Below are 16979 nucleotides of genomic sequence, written 5' to 3'. Positions count from 1 at the left end.
GGCCATTTTGATTTTCCAGTTGAGTGTGTACATGCAGTAGACTTTTGGAAGATCATTCATAAATTGATCATTCTCCTACTTTGCTTTCATTGACCAAGTTCGAACATACTAAAAAAGCAAATGTAATTTTTATTTTTATCCCTTAGGAGCCTGCAGAGTGTGGGGCATTTTCTAAGCCATGCTTTGAGAATTGTCAAAACGCTATAACCACCTCCAGGAGAAATGATAATAGTTCATTGCATCCATTTGGCACTTACAGTTCACAAGACAAACAGAAAGGTAAGAGTCTGTCCATTTCCATCTACTGCAAATGGCGTGAGAAAACACAAGACTATCTTAAAAAAAAAAAAAAAAAGGACTAAGGGAAGTTAATTACACTAAGTGCAGGCTTTGTTACTCTGAGTCATGAACACGGAGAGATGATGGGTGGGAGAGCTGACTCAGAAGTTGTGAAGCAGATTCCTGGCATCGCCTCCAGTTTAAGTGACAGTTTCTATGCTTGCTGCCCCAAACACGGAGGATGATGTGTGAAATAAGCCAAACAAAAACAAAATGGCAGAATGGAGAAACAAAATGGCAAACTGTTATTTTTTTTTTAACAATCTTTTAATTATTGGAAGTTACCAAATGTAAATAACTATTAAACTTAAAAAAAATGTATGGACTAGTATTAAACCATAAGATGGTCATAACATGATTCACAGATTCTAGAAGAGTGTGGTAAATACCATGAACCGAGACCATTGTGTAACAGTTGGAATGCTCTTATTATTCCCTTACTACATTGTCTTTCCCTTATTATCTTCTACTAGTGGTTGCATAGTGATCTGTTGAATGCAGGCACTATTTATGTAATCGATCCCTTATTTACATTTAAGATGTTACCAAAATTTAACTACATGGGAACAAGTTCTAAACTCTGAGAACGCCATCAGAACAGGCTTGTACCTCTCAGATTCCTCTAGAATTAAATTGTTTCATCAGAATGGGACGCCGTTTTTTTCCTCTGACTTAGTCCATTTTAGTGAGAGTAGCAGCAACAGCTGTGGCCATTTATTTATTAAGTGTTTACTGTCTGTTAGAGTCTGTGTTAAGCAATTTACATGCACACTGGAAGTGAGTAATACTATTATCCTCATTTTACAGATGAAGAAATAGAGAGTAAATAATTAACCCAAGACCACATTCTTGATCTGTGCAGAGCCTGGATTCAGCCCCTATCTCTCTGATTCAAGTTCACTCCTTAAAGCACAGCACAGACCTTGTCTTACATTGGTCTCTTGAAACTGTTGAAGTCCTTTCACCTGATACCAAGAGTGTCATTAAAAGCTCACTTGACTTTGTATCAGATAAAAAAAAAAATACTGTCTTTTCTCGTCTTCTTTAAGAAATTAAAATTTGTCTTGACAAAGCGAGATCTCTTTCTGAGACCTTAAATCACAGTAGGAGGAGAATCTGGGGAAGGAACAGCAAGTTTTCCACAGACTAGAACAGCCTTCTCTCTACCGTGCCCATATAGTGATCAAGAACATCGCCATGTGTATTAAAATATCTAGGCTTTACATAATTTGATTGGCGTTTAATTCTCAAGCAACATGTGATACAGTGACAATCCAAGTTAAAGGTTTTATTCCTAATTATACCAGTGACATCCAAAGGAGTAGTGGGCATGTTATCCCCTATCTTGTTTCATTTTTTTTAAAGATTTTATTTTTTAAGTAATATCTACACCCAGCGTGGGCCTCGGACCCACAACCCTGCGATCAAGAGTCACACACTTCACCAACTACGCCCACCAGAAGCCCCTCATTTTTAATAACTATAAAATATTGACACTGGAGTGGTAATTACATGGAGTATTTTTAGAGGACATCGAGATAGGGAAATGGGACAGTATCTCTAGAAGGACCAACAAAGGCCAAAATAACGAAACTATAGAACTAGTTAAAATGTAAGGATATACCCGGAAAAAAATTCAAGTAATAGAGTCCAGTCAAAGCACATGCTAAAAATAAAATGTCATAATTCTTTGAAACTTCAATAGAATGTTTTGAGTTTGTATTTCCACTGAACAGTTAGGTCCTTTGAGTACGTGTGGCCACAGACAACCACTGGGAGTCTCTGTCTGTTCTCTTCCTCTTGAGACTTAACTCCAGGTAGAACAACATTTTACACCAGTGAAAAACCGTGCAGGTCAGCTACCTACAAGGTTCCTGCTGTACTTCCTCTCCCCGTGTCAGTTTTCCAAGGTGACAAAAAAATCCAGTTCTTTCAAGAAGGACTGTGCTGAACATTATTTTTCTTTAAAGCAGGAAAAATCTATTGCTGTTATTTCCTTGTAGATCTGTTATACAATATTCAGTTAAAGAATTAGGCCTACCAAGGTATAGACTCATTAAATTTTAATCGTAAGAGACCTGTAGATGAAATTCTCTTACTTTTATGTAAGCCTATTGACTTAGAGGTAAGAATATATATAATAGAATTTGTAAACATGATGCTGGAGAAAAATATCATGATCATCATCTCTTTGTCATACTAAAAACATTTAAAATTTTGGGAACCATTGAGAGTTTCTGAGTTTCAGTTGCACATGAGGTAGCAAGAGGCCAGTAAGCCTCGTGAAACCTGAGTGTTGACTCAACATGACCAAGTTTTTTAAGGAGCCCCTTCAGAAAAGCAAGACTGAGTTGACAAAATGTAATGTCTAGTGTGGAAAGGAACTTTTACAGCCAAAACAGTCACTTCTTTTTTCTTCCCTTTTTCCTTTCCTTTGTATATTTAAAAATCCAATGTTGATATGCTGGGTTCCTTCTATTTTTGTAATAATAGTACATACCACCCACAGTTCCTTGGTTATTTTTTTATATATATATATACACATACTCCTGTCAAGCTGTAACAGGGAAAAGGCATTTTTAGAACTAACGTTTGTAGAAACTGTAACACCAGAAAATTCACATTTGTGTTGGAGAATTGCTAGCAATGCCTGCAGAAAAATGAGTGTGGTGCCCCAAGTGGTAAGGGGTCAGGATGGGGGCTGTGTCCCAACAGTTTAGTTATAAAATCCTATTAAGCATTTAAATGGTAATAAAGAATATGAAATACCAACACTGTACTTTCTGAAGAATTTTGCTGCTAGATCTCACCCGTGGCCAAGTAATGGTTAAGTAATAGTAATAAGCACCATTTGCCTCTGGTTTGTTATTAGTTCTCTTTTCATTGCTCTCGTCTCCCCCTTTTGTGCTCTATTCCTGCTTCCCCTCCCCTCTCAATTCTACTGCACCCCAGCCCCATGTGTGAGTCACCCATTGCCCTAAGTCTGCTCAGGATCACCATCCAGGAAGGGCTCCTGGAGGACTTCCATCCCCACCCCAAATCAAACCCCTTCGGTTGTGTGTCCTGTCTCACTGGATCCATGTTCCCTGGGGTCCTTTGGGCAGACACATAATGTATAATTATTCCTAATGTGCCTTCTCTGGGGAAACAGCATGTGTCCACTCCTCTGTAGCACGTAAGGCATTCCCTTTGGAGTGGAGTGGTGATCAGAAATTGAATTATTCTTTTCAATTTGCCTGATGTTTATTGGATACCTCCATTGTGTAGAATACACCATCAGGGTTTCAAAAAAGAATACAATGCTGTTATAGCCCTCAAGAATAGGCTTTAAAATTTTTTCTAATTAAAAAAAATCAAAAACAAGGGGTCATCAAATTTTATCTGTAAAGGGCCAGATAGGTTAGGGTTTGCAGGCCAGGGGATCTCGGTCTCAGCTCTTCAGCTCTGCCGCTGTAGTCCAAAAGCAGCCATGGACAGTAGGAAAAGAATGAGCATAACTGCTCAGTGAAACTTTATGTACAAAACCGAATGGCGGGCTTGTTTTGGACCAGGGCCATAGCCCGCTGAGCCCTTGTCTAAAGTTGCAGTCCCTTTTCACTCTTCTTTTCGGATCTGACCCTAGCAGGATGGAGTCTGTAAAACAAGTAACAACAATAAAATAAAATAAAATAAAAAGATTGAAATAAGGGTTATTGGGTCATGAAGTAGTTACTTGAGGCTGCACTGTCAACATTCACAGGCATATATATAGGATGACCATCAAAACTTAACCTTGTACATGTGATGAAATCCAGAAATATTATATTTTGGAGAAAAGAATTCCGTATTTTCACACTGATAGAGGGTTAATAGAGGTGTTTGGGCCAAGAGAAAGAAAAATTCCTTATAACACCTGAACATGTTTAAAAATATACCATGGATAGAGAGTCAACAAAGAAGATATTTGCCTCTGTACCTATAGATACTTAAAAATATGTAGATTGTTCATATGGACGAAATAAAAATTAAAGGTAACAGGTACCTGGGTGGCTCAGTTGGTTAAGCACCTAACTCTTGATTTTAGCTCAGGTCATGATCTTGGGGCCTTGGAATTGAGCCCCATGTCAGTCTCCCTGCTCAGTGAGGAGTCTGCTTGTCTCCTTCTCCCTCTGTCCCCCGCCCCCCAGTGCAATCTTTCTCTCTCTCTAAAAAAAACCTAAAGGTAACAATTGTAATAAAACTTGAAGAATCCAGAGAAGATGCTGAAGAAGAGGAGGGAGAGGAGAAAGAGGACAAGGAGGAGTTTCTCCATAGTCCAGTAAGAGAAATAGATATAGATACATAGATGATAGATTGATAGCTCATTGCAATAGCAGCATGTGATAAATGTTATAAATGGAGTAATTTTCCATAATATTAATAGATAAACCCCAAATATCAGGGGATAAAGACAGTGAAAGTATTTTTCTTGTCTTAGCACAGCCCAGTGAGGTGTGGTAGCAGGAGGATGGGAGCTGTGCTCCCTGCAGTGATGGAGGACCTGGGTTCCTTCCATTGGTAGCTGGGCCATTTTCTAGAGCCTCATCCCCTCCTCCTTGCAGCTGGAAGATGGGACAGGTGGAGAGAATGCACCCTTTCGTAACCGCTGATACTGGGGATGTCAATGACCAGAGCAACTCACATGCTATTGGCAAGAACAAGTCTAGGGACAAAGAAGGCTGGGAAATGGGGTCTGTATGTGCAGGAAGAAAGGAGGGACACAGATAGAGTGAGCACTAGTATTCTCTGCCACTGTTATAAAAATACTGAGGTGGATCTTGAGAGAAGGGTGGGACTTTGATGGTTGGGACTGGATTTTGCAGTTATGTAAGCAAACACACTGAGGCAAGAAGGCCCAGGCTTATGGCTGGGGAACAGTAAGTAGTCTTGGGTAGCTAGTGTGTGATAAGGAGCTGACGTTGCCTGCCAGGGGTGTAGACCTTTATTCTCTAGGCTGTTGTGTGCAACTGAAATGTTTCTGAGAGGCCAAGGATACATGATCATGGCTGTGTTTATCACCAGTGTGAAAGATGGGCTAAGAAGTTGAGGGTAGAGAGATTAGAGCCAGTGGAAAATGTTGTCCCAATGTGTCCCTCGTCTCCAGTTTACAGTGTATCCTTCTATTTCTCGCAGCAAGTCTCTGGCTGCCTGATTGCCACTGTATTACCAACTCACTAGATCACTTGGGTGGGAGGCAGTGCAGGGGGACAGTGCTGACTGCCTTCGCTCACCACGCTTCTGTACCCTGGTCACCCTGCCTATCAGAACTCCTGCGTCCAGCCTTCTACCCAGGGACATGTCAGCACTGCTAGAACTACCTCCGTATCCTACTAGTCCCTGGAGCAGAGTGTGGAACAGGGTTCTCCATAGAAGAACCAATGGGATGCGTTTGTATTTATATGTATTTAATGTATAATAGACATTATATTATACATCGTATAACATATAATATAATGTATAATATATAATATATATGACATATATGTAAGAACATATAATAACTGATATAATGAGGAATTGGCTCACATGATTATGGAGCCAGGCAAGTCCCAACAACTGCAAGGTGAATGAGCAAAGCTAAAGACCAAGCAGAGACAACAGTGTAGTCCTGCCCTGAAAGCCAGCAGACTCAAGACCCAGGAAGAGTCAGTATTTCTGTTTAAGTCCCAAGGGCAGGAAAAAGCTAGTGTCTCAGTTTGAAGACAGTCAGGAAGGAAGAATTCTCTCCTACTCAGAAGAACGTCAGCATTTTGGTCCTACTAAGGCCTTCAACTGATTGGATGAGGTTCACCCACATTATGGGGGGACAATCTACTTTACTCTGTCTATTGACTTAAATGCTAAGCTCACCCAAAAAACAACCTCCCAGACACACTCAGAATAACGTATGATTAATTATCTGGGTACTTTGGGCCCAGTCAAGTTAACCATAAAAGTAACCATCACACCTGGCATATGGGCAAATCAAGCAGGTTCTTTTACCAGCAACATTTCACAGGGGTAGGGACACTTTTCTCTTGTTCCAGCAATCAAAACAAATAGGGTCCACCTTTTACCAAATCTCTCACTGTAATAGATACACAGTAGAGTTTAGGGGGTATAGAAGAATAATCTTTTAGTTGCTTATTAACACTTTGCATTTATAAATCTGTGTGAATATGCACCATCTTATATAATTCTTATATTCCTCTAATGAAGCTATTCTCATTCCCACCTTATAGATTTCAAAAACTAACACTTAGAGAAGTTGAATAGTTGGGCCAAGTTCACAGAGTAGTGGGAGCAATGACTGGGGACCTGGCGGCCTTGCTGCACAAACTTGACTCTCCCCCAGGCTGCTCTCTCATGCTTTTCATACGTTCATTAGTGCTGGTAATAAGGATGAGCATCAGATGACATAATGTACATAATGCTTAGCACAATGTCTGGTACACGATAAGATCTCAACAAACCTGCTTGTTAGTGGTTGTAGTAAGATTCAGGATACATGTCTAGTTCTTCCAGAGTAGAAGAGATTGAAAAAGTGTACATTTTAAGTAGGTGAGAAAACCAGGTCTGACCCTAGTCTTTTGCTTCCAAGGCCTCAAACCCACGTATTTCCATTGTGGCACAGATGCAAAAAGAGTATTTTTTCCCCTCTACCATCTCTAAATGGTGAGTAGATATAAAGTATCTCATGTTTGGGGTTTTTTTTTTAAAGTGCTTTTTGTCACTAAGGCAAATACCTAAATCACCACATAACCCAGCGTATTCATGAGAGAGTCTTGTTTACAAAACCATTAAGGCATGAAAGAGATGGCTTTGTTAATCTTCCACAGAACACGCGTCATGAGCTACTGTCAGCCTTCCGTAGCTGGGAAATGCTATTCAGGGTGCACGGTTTTGACTTGCCTTGGGTTGCTGCTAATAGGGTAAAAACCTATTAGCAGGCTTAGATTTCCTCACCCAGGGCTGCCTTAGCTCCCATACAAATCCTGAATCAGTTCTGTAGGAGGACTTATTGATTTCAGGTTGGTTAATGTGTTGGTGCAGATGGCATCTGTGAGATGGACCGAAAGAAAGCCAGGCACCAAATAGCTCTGCCTCCCATTGACCACAGCTTCATTGGTTCTTTGTTTTTTAGAGCTATTCCTCCCCAGTGACGGATGGGCCGAGGCTGAGGTCCCGCCTTCTCCACCACCACATCCCATTCTGGAACTGGGCACTGAAGATTACAGCCACAGGTACTGATAAAATGCGAGCTCATCAACGTTCCCCAGTACAGTGTTTCTAGGAAAACCCAGCAACCTGATTTTGACTCTATTTCTTTCCAGAATGGAAATCTCATAGCATCTATAATACCTTTTCAGTGAAAACTCCTCATAGCTAAAATTAGTAGTTTAGAATGTTCATATTTTGCTTCCTGGAATTTAAGATTCATCATATATTATAAAATATTTGAGAAAATTGTTGAACTTTCTTTTATCATGTTGAAAAACCAGAGAACTCAAAAGGTTCTATGGGAAGGTATAAAACAAAACTGAGGGGACATAAAGCTTAGTTGATTTTTTTTCTTTTTTCATTTGTAATTGGCAAACCCTAAAGATATTTTAAAAATAAATGTTCCAAGAAAGTTAATGGAATCCAAAAATTAAAGCAACACCATATATAATCTAAAATATTGAAAAGAGTGCCCAATATTATATCCACTCTGTAATAGAAACCAAAAAATCAATAATTTTTAGAATCTCACAAGCATGAGAGAGAGAGATTTACTAAGTGTACACACCATCTGACTAGTGGAATTCATAGATTTCGTTCTTCTGATGAGTTTTAAAAATCATTAACTTGTCCCTTTGCTATTTTCTGTATTTATTATGGCTGTTAAAAACTGTGTATTTTATTCCATTCTATGTCCCAGGATAATCCTGTGAAATTTTTTCATTTTTCTTGCAGCAATGCTGGTGTCATTCCTATTATGCTTTTTATTACAATCTGCTAAAAATAAAACACCACCAAAAGAGTATAGCTAACTCTATTAGCGGGAAGCTTACCTATATTTAGCTATCTCTGATTCCTTCATTTTTGAAGTCCGCTATCTGACTCAAATCCAATTTCACCAACTGGGTGGATAATTACAGTAATGTTCTAGATCAGTTTTCTAGGGGTTTCTTGAAAGAAAATGTAGACATATTTAATTTTGTCCATTCATTTCCATTGCCTGCCTCAAACCTGAATCAAAAATGGCAGTTTGGTGGCCATAACAAAATGCATTTAAAAAATAATTTCATTCATTCTACTTTACTGTTTATTCTGTGTATATATGCAAAAGTGTTGGAATAATGCAAAGATGAATCAGATATAAACCCTACCCTCAAGAAGATGGTAGGCAGTAGGTAAAACAATAACTAGCACGCAAGGGACAAAGTGGTATTTACCAGAAGGTATAGAGAAAATGCTGTGGACATCCAACACAGAGGAGATGCTTCCAGATAGAGGAATCAGGGAAAATTTATGGGAAAAGTGACATTTCAACTAAACCTCAAAGTATGAATCAGAGGTGGACATGAGAAAAGCCCAGGAAGGAGGGGAATTTCAGAGAGAGGGAAGGGTAGAAGGAACAGCATGGCAGCTGGGAAAGGAAGTTGATTTGTGCAACTTGTATCATGGCTGACTGGCCAGATGCTAGAGCGCAGAGTGCAAAGATAAGAAATGCAGACTTCCTTCATTAGATGGTCAAACCTTGTGGTAGGGTTTCAGCAGAGAGCATGATAAGACCTGGGTTTTAGTTGTGCACAACAGGCATTAGGGAGATGGAGAAAGGTTAACATCCACTGGAAGCCAGAGACTCTTTGGACATTTTCTAGGGCAGTAGCAGTGAAAGGTATTAAGGATCTGTGCTGGGGAGGGTGGGGAGAAGCTTTCAGATGAGAAACCTCTTCAGGTGAGAGAGGGTATCAGAGATATTGCAGAGATGGAATTATCAGGAATTAGCAATGGCCTTTTTGGCTTCTTCAATGTCTCCACAAATTTCTTGGGGGGGTGGGGTGTGGCAGGAGGTGTTGATGACAGTCTCAGGTTGAGTGAGTTCAGTTGTGGATGCGGAAAGTCATAAACAAGGATAGGGACTGGCAAGAGAAGAGATTGGGCTGGCCAGAATGAAGAGAGGAACAGCATGGCTGGAGAGGAAGGGGCAGAGCCAAAGACATTTTTTAGATGGAAGGAACAAATGTAAAGCTTTGAAACTCTTCCCCCTGGGATCTTGTGACCTGCACCATCCTGCAAGCTGCTGCATTGCCTAGGTGACCAGCAGCAGCGAGGCGGGGGGGGGGGGGGGGGGTTGGATGTGTGGAACTTGGGATGGAGGAAGGGTTGGAAGGGACCAGGAGGGCTGAGCAAGGGAGGCCACCCTGGCTTTCAAAAAAAAAAAAAAAAAGTTAAAAGCCCTCTAAAAGGGAAAAGTGGTTTAGGGATGTAGCCAGCCTTCTGAAACAGAACACAACTATTGCATGAGAAGTGAGACGCAAACGTGATCAGACTTCATGCCTGTTACCTTGAACCAAAATGACATCAGGGATTTACGGAAGTTACCTGTAGTTATGATGTCATCAATTATGGACAAAAGTTTAGAATATATGTGTCTAAATAAAAAATAAATACAAAGGAAGTATATTTTCTACTGTGATCTCTCAGAGAGGGTTTAAGGCAAATTAGGAACAGACAGAATATATTGAATTTTATTAACAGTTTAGACAACATTTGGTTATTCCCTACATGATCATATTTTTTTCTTTCTCCATTCCCTCTGGGTTCTCTGGGTCTGTCTCTCCCCTCCCTCCCTCCCCCACTCTTTCCCTCCCTCCCTTCCTTTCTGTATCTACTCTCATTCATAGTAGCCAGTTGTTTGTAGCCTATTCATGGATGGACACCTGAGATTTCAGAATTTTTTTTTTTTTTTTTTTTTTGCCATACCTCTCAAAATCTTCTCCTTCCTTTTGATTTCTGACAGTTCTCCTTGAACATTCATGGCTGGGTCTTATATGTCTTTCACATTCCTGATTTGTCACCACATGCAGGATGCTGGCATATGCTTCCTGCTACCTTTATTGATTCATTATGCAGCATAATTTGACATTGAGTATCATTTCTATTTGATAGATCCCCTGGTTGTTCATGCTGAAAATGTGGCCTTTATCTAAACCGTGGCTTTGGCCTGCTGTCAGCTCGCAGCTTCCCACAGCCTCCACGGCAGCCCCCTGAGCCATGAGCACGTGCTGACTTTCTTCAAAATTAAAATATGTCAGATTTTATAGTTAATCACCGTGTCACCCTTTCCCTCCAAAAACTTCCAATAAAATTACAAATGGTCTTACTAGTCTCACTTACATGTCTAAAATGTTTTCACACTAACTAATTCAATACTACACTTCATTATTTAAGTGCACTGTATAAGTTCATAGACCAATGCACAGTATATTGGCTCTAATCCTGTAATTTCTCATATTACACTCCCCTTCTTAAATATCAGCCTTATCTTGCCTTATTTCTAATTTTGTACCATGGCAAAATGGGTCCTTCTCTCGAAGGTTTCAAAACGTACACTTGGTCATATTCAAAGCAATGGCAACTGGTGTGTAAATCGCTATCATCAATTTAACGGATATATTCAGGTATGCATAGTGTGTATACACACACACACTCACACACATATATATGAACATTTGTTACACTCATTTGTAGAAAGCGGCTTTTTTAGTTCTTTTATCAGCCTTCATTATATGTAAACATTTTTACCAAAAAATTCACTTTATTTAGACTGACCCTTACCTGACGTTACTGCATCAAGGGGCATTGCCACCTTGCTTTCTTTAAAATGGGGATGGGGATCATTGTTTCCCGAGAATCTCAAGAAATGTGAGTTCTTGTGTTTAATTTGTCAATTAGTGCCTAGTTTGGTAAAGTAAGACAATAAAGTGGGTTAACCAGTGTGTGCCTCCGTTAGGTAGATTCCCATAGTCTTCCTTGAGCAGAGCTCTGTAAATGCAGTGCTACCTAAGTTTTAATGAGGAATATTCATGTTGGTCCTAAACCCCTTCCTCAAATGGCTTTCGTTGTAACACAGGGCATCTGTTTGGGTTAACTCTTTGCTTTCCTTTTATTTCATGGTATGTAGCACTCTCCTGAAACACAAAGCTAACCTAAAACGCAAGCAGCATAAGAGAGGGAGTGAATCTGCCCCAAAGGGAACGTTTGGATGTTCCTGGAGTACTTATCAGCAGCACCTGTGCCCCGGGCTGGCCACCATGTCAGCCAAAGCTTTTGTGGCTCTGAGAAAAGGCAACATGAAGAAACCACAGTTCAGGTCCTCACTTTGCCACTGGCCATCTGTGTGACCTTGGAACAGCAGCTCCTCTTTGGGCCTCAGTGTCTTATCTACAAGATGAGGAGTTAGATGAGGTGACCTTTAATGCCTCCCGGCTCTTAAATTCTCCATTCTCTGAAGGCCATGAGTCTTTCTGACACTAAAACCACATCATCACAAGAGATCAAAGGATGTGAAACTAAGTGCAAATAAAGGTCGAATACCACATTTAAAGGCAAGTGCTTCCAAAACATCAAGGCTCAGGGGGAAGCTCATGTTCACAGTAGCCTCTCAGAATTCTTCTTTAAAATGGGCTGAAACAATCCAAGCGATGCTGTTATGCAAGGCCAGCGTCCGTAGCCCTGTGGTGCAAGGAGATTTACTCACACCTGGCATATTCTGTCATCACTCCCTACCACATCTAATATACTCCATATAGGCCACTGGTTTTATCGATTGAAAATATAAGCCAGACACCAAGGAAGAAGCCAAACAAACAAAAAAGCTTTCTAAAGAGTAGATTTGAATTTCTTGAGAAACTTTCATGAAACCATGTATAATTTCTTCACTGACGAGCATCTCAGGCCCTCTCTAGCCTACAGAAATAAAGAAAAGATTTAACAGCTCACTTTGATCGAGCTCTCATTGTGTTCTAGGCGTTACTGTTAGCATATACCATACCTTCATTTCTTACAACAACTCTCTACATCCTAATACTCTCTCTTGCGGGGACTAGTACACTGAGGCCACGTGCCCTGGCTCAGGGCTCTCTAGCCCAGGTTCCTGACCATCACGGCACATTACCCTTAGCTCCACTCGTGCTGAGCATAGCAGAAGGGATAAACTTGTTGGAGGCACCATGTTGTATACTTGAAACTAATGTAACATCGCATGTCAACCTTACCGCAGTTAAAAAAAAATAAATAATATTTGTTAAAAAAAAAAAAGGAAAAAACCTGAAAATAAATAGAAGGAGAGAAGGGCTCTTAGTCCCAGGTCTACCGAGACCCTGACCAAAACAGAGAAAGAAAGAGACTGGAAAAAATCGTATAGATGACTCAAAAAGCAAAAATGTATGGTCATTTGGGAAGCAAAAGCGGGTCTATTTATTTACCTGCTTAAGTTGTTTCCTAAATGCTCCCACTGGCATTTACTCTGTGTCAGAATCCATTCTCCTGACTTTACAAATCTTTTTATTTTTACTTTACAAGCTCATTGTATCTCTCAAGAACCCCGTGAAGTAAGGAGTGGAGTTAGACCCATTTTATGCATCAGGAAATTGAGGCACAGAGAGGTTCAGGGCTGTGCGCAGGCCCCACAGCTAGTCAGGGGCGGAGCCGGGATTTAGAACCAAGCAGCACTGCTTTGGCATCCGGGCTCTTGAGCTCTGTGCTCTGCTGCCTGATGAGGGTACTTCCATAAGCCCCCCACCGTATTACAATAATGGGGGTTCATTTATTCACTCAGCAGTATTACTATTGCTGCATTTTAATTTTAAAAAAGGCAGTATTGAATGTGCATAACTAATGAGTTTCAAGGAAAGATGAAACTTATTTTGGTATATTTGGTTAAGAAATTGAGATCCCCGGTACATTTTTGAAGGATTCTCATTCACGATGGTTCATTTTTTTTTTTATTGTTGCTTTACTGTTTACAGTGTCAAATCCCAACTGTTTGAAAACCTCAACCTCAGTACTTTCAGATTTATCGGACACTTGATTTGAGTTTCACTGTATTTAAGACTAAAGTTATGCTGAAATGAGCCACCATATTAACTTTCTCAATATATGAGAATACGAGGGGAGAAAGCAGCTGTAATTTAATTTACAAAATTTAAAAATTTGATTTATTTCTAGACCAAGAAATAAAGCATTGTCTGTAATTCCCTTGTATAATCCCCTCCATCCTCAAGCCAAATAAATAAAATATTTAGCAGAAATAGAGTTCTTTGAGATTGACTACAAGTACTGGGAAGCCCATAAGGGCATTTAATATATCTGGTGTCTAAACTGTGCTTTTCTTGTTCTTTCCTTTTTGTGTTATTAATGAGTAGACTGTGTGCTCGGTATGAATGTTAGTTTCAGGAAATAGGCCTAAATAAAGTCGGAGACCAAACCACCGCAGCCGGCAGTCTTTCAGCAGGATGGTCGTCTCTAAAGTACACAAGCCTTTACTTGTTTTTAAAGGAAGGGCATGCTTAGCCCTCAGAGATCTCTTACCCCGCTTCTAGGCTCTGTGAGTATCTGCCGACCTCCTCCAGTTCCTTCCACGCCTGCCTTTCCCATTTGAAGTTATGTATTGTACAGCAGGATCCCAATTAGCAGAAATCAGTGAAGAGGAAAACATGATATTAACCAGAGAATATTTTATTTAAATTGTGGAGTGTGATAAAGTACATAAAAATAGAGTTGCTACATCTCATAAAAGCCACCCGAGATTCCAGAATCGGTTGAAAATACATGGTTGGGAGCTGGAAAGGATATGAGGTGGGGCTGGGTTCAAAATGAGAACTGCTTCCTTTACCAAAAGAAAAAAAAAATTTTTTTATTCCAAATCTAAATACGGCGTATGGCTTCTTTCCACAGCTCTGGGGTGGATTCAGCAGTATATTTTCCAGATCAGCACATCCACTTCAGATCTGTGACACCGGCCAGGCAGCCTGAATCGATGAATCTGAAAGCCTCCAAGAGCATGGACCTTGGTAAGTGAGGGTGAGTGACATCCAGGTCAGCGCGCCAGCCTTAAGCCCATCTGTCTTCCTGAATGTCCTCAGCTCCAACCTTAGGGGGCGAAGTCGGCCCCAGGCTGGAGGAGGGGATATTGGTCTCACACATTTAATTGTAATTACCCCTCTTTAAAAGAGAGGTGAATGACATTTTTATAAGGCGGTCCATATTGGTCAGAAAAATACGATTATTCCTTCCGGATGATCTGGATGCCGTCAGCATCAGTGACTCACCTGCCTTTGTATTTGCACTCTCACTTCTATCAGTGACTTTGCCGTTCTCACGAACATACCCGCTGCGGGGTCTGGGAAGATAATAGGGTTAAATGAATCCTCTTCCACGGGGTTTCCTATCTCTATGTGCAGTGGACAGGGATGGCAGCAGTGATAAATCTTCCCGATTTATCTCTTGAAATGCCCATCTTCAGATCCTGTTAACACTGGAGGGGAAAGGGTTCCTTGAGTTTGCCAGATGGAGGCTGTCAAGGTACCCTGGGTCCATGCCTGAAGAACCTCACTGAGGTTCTGAGCTCCGCAGGGAATTTCAGGGTGACTCTTGGCTGCTAGTGCAGAACGAGGGCCCCCTGGAAACAATGTTCTCCAGGTCCTACGATGTGGGACCCCAGAAGACATTTCAGACACCCAAGCGCATTGCTGTGCTCTCACGGGCTGTTGGAGAGAGAGGACTATGAGGGAAGGGTGCAAGTGCAAAATAAATCCCCAGCAAATATTCATTGCTGCTGCGTGCTCACAGGCCGTGCTTTGCAAATGTTTTCTCTTGAGACGTATTGCATATTTCATTAGTTAGCAACAAGAATATAGAATAATCAAAACCATGTGCTCCACAGAACAATCTGATAAATAGTGCTTAGCTCTTACTCATTTACAGGAGTTCAGAAAAATGTTCAATCATGATGAAACAAGAGAAATTGATTCTATTTTCTACAAATTAACTAGATCACTAGGATACGTTTGCTCTGATCACCTATAGCAAGAGAGGGATAGAAAAGCTGAGCCCTGGTCAGAAAAGGGGATTTTCTCCAGCATGAACCTTTGACAAACCAAAGGAATCATGTGTGACAGTGACCGAGGTTATTACTAATAATTTGAGGAGCAACTGATTTTTATAAAGTGCTTGATAAACATCTTTTGTTCTGTCTTCCCAATTACTCTATGAAGAAAACAAATAGATAAAAATCTCTTTTAATTTGGGGCAAGAATATATTACTATTTTCCTCATTTAATTAAAACAAAAAGTTCCAAAAAACTCTCTGCAAAAGAAAAAAAAATGGCACCCATTTTAAGAAAGAAAAGCTATTATCAAATCTGTAAAAATAAAGCCTAAGGTGTATCCAGAAACAGTATTTCTGTTTATATTTTTTTGTTTCTGAAAACTTTGTTTTTGAGAAGTTTTCTATTTTTACATTGAAACAGCCCTTCCAAAATATGTATAGGTAGCAGTCACTCATTGCATTCTCTTGGACTTACACCATAAGCGACAATAGTAATGTTTCTTCAGTTTGCCTCATTGGGTAGAGGTCCCGAGCTGTTTTCAGGACATAGGTGCCAAAGCTGTGGCTTAAACGCAGCATACAGCAGAAGTGGTAAAATTTGGTATACAAATATTTTATACACCATCAAAGTTTGGTCTCTTCCAGGAAATGCCAGTTTAAAGCTAACAGTCTTGCAGAGGGCAGCATTCTAGAGCCATTCTGAACCCCTGTCCCCAAAACAATTGAGGGAGCTCAATAAACATGTTGATTTTCTTAGCACATAAGCTCAGATGATACCAGATGGTAAACATTTGGAAGTGTCTTTCCTGTTTGGTTAGGTGAAAAGATTATTGTGAAGTCATTTCATTTTCTATAAGTAGCAGTGGGCAACCTAAGGAATTATTATATTTACTAAAAAGGGTGGTGGCTATGCTTATAAAGATATCAGGGTCAAGATCCAATCTTCAAAAAGTAAAAAATCAATCATCCATCCATCCATCCTCAGGTATTTAGGCTGAATATCAAATCAGTGCTTTTGACTATTTTTGGACCTGGAAAACTAGCAGTTTCCTATGGTTCAAAACTTAAAAAAATAAAACCTTTTATCTATCTAGTCCTTTATGTTGGATAGTTCTCCTTTCCAAAGTCTACAGGAATCTTTGAAGGCTAATGGTCCCAATTAGTACCTTTGTTTTTGTTTCATTTTTGTTGCTGAGTCTAGGCTAGCATTTTAACTTGCATATTATGTTCAAATTATTTTAAAGGTGAGTGAGTTCCATTTACTTAATTTCACTTATGTTTCAAAAGATAGACAGCTCTTGTGAGAAAAAAGTATTCTCATTCCCAGATAGAAATATGATTTAAAAATAGTTGGCTATGTATACATACATATGTAGCACTTTATTTGCTGCACCATCTATGTACATATATCTATATCACATATTGTGTTTCTTTATAATAGTTGTACAGTTTTATGTGAATGAATCTGGATTTGCAATTTGCTTTTCCCCTTTTGACTGAATTTAGGATTGAGAGTTTAGGGTATTTTTTGGTTTTTTTTGTT

The 16979-nt window shown here is 39.9% G+C and overlaps 1 protein-coding gene across 2 annotated transcripts in view; it reads left to right on the top strand.

The window, feature by feature from the left end:
• PARD3B (par-3 family cell polarity regulator beta) overlaps positions 1-16979 on the top strand; it is a 995632-nt gene that overhangs the window by 607967 nt on the left and 370686 nt on the right. For both annotated transcript variants that reach the window (XM_035007317.1, XM_035007318.1), the window contains exons 13-15: positions 147-279; positions 7481-7580; positions 14284-14399. In XM_035007317.1, the coding sequence (XP_034863208.1) occupies positions 147-279; positions 7481-7580; positions 14284-14399 (349 nt within the window). The remainder of the gene's footprint in view (positions 1-146; positions 280-7480; positions 7581-14283; positions 14400-16979) is intronic.

Source organism: Mirounga leonina, unplaced genomic scaffold (assembly GCF_011800145.1).
Source record: "Mirounga leonina isolate KUSES-001 unplaced genomic scaffold, KU_Mleo_1.0 Mir_151, whole genome shotgun sequence".
NCBI classification, from domain to species: Eukaryota; Metazoa; Chordata; class Mammalia; order Carnivora; family Phocidae; genus Mirounga; species Mirounga leonina.
This window is presented reverse-complemented; position numbering and strand designations above follow the sequence as displayed.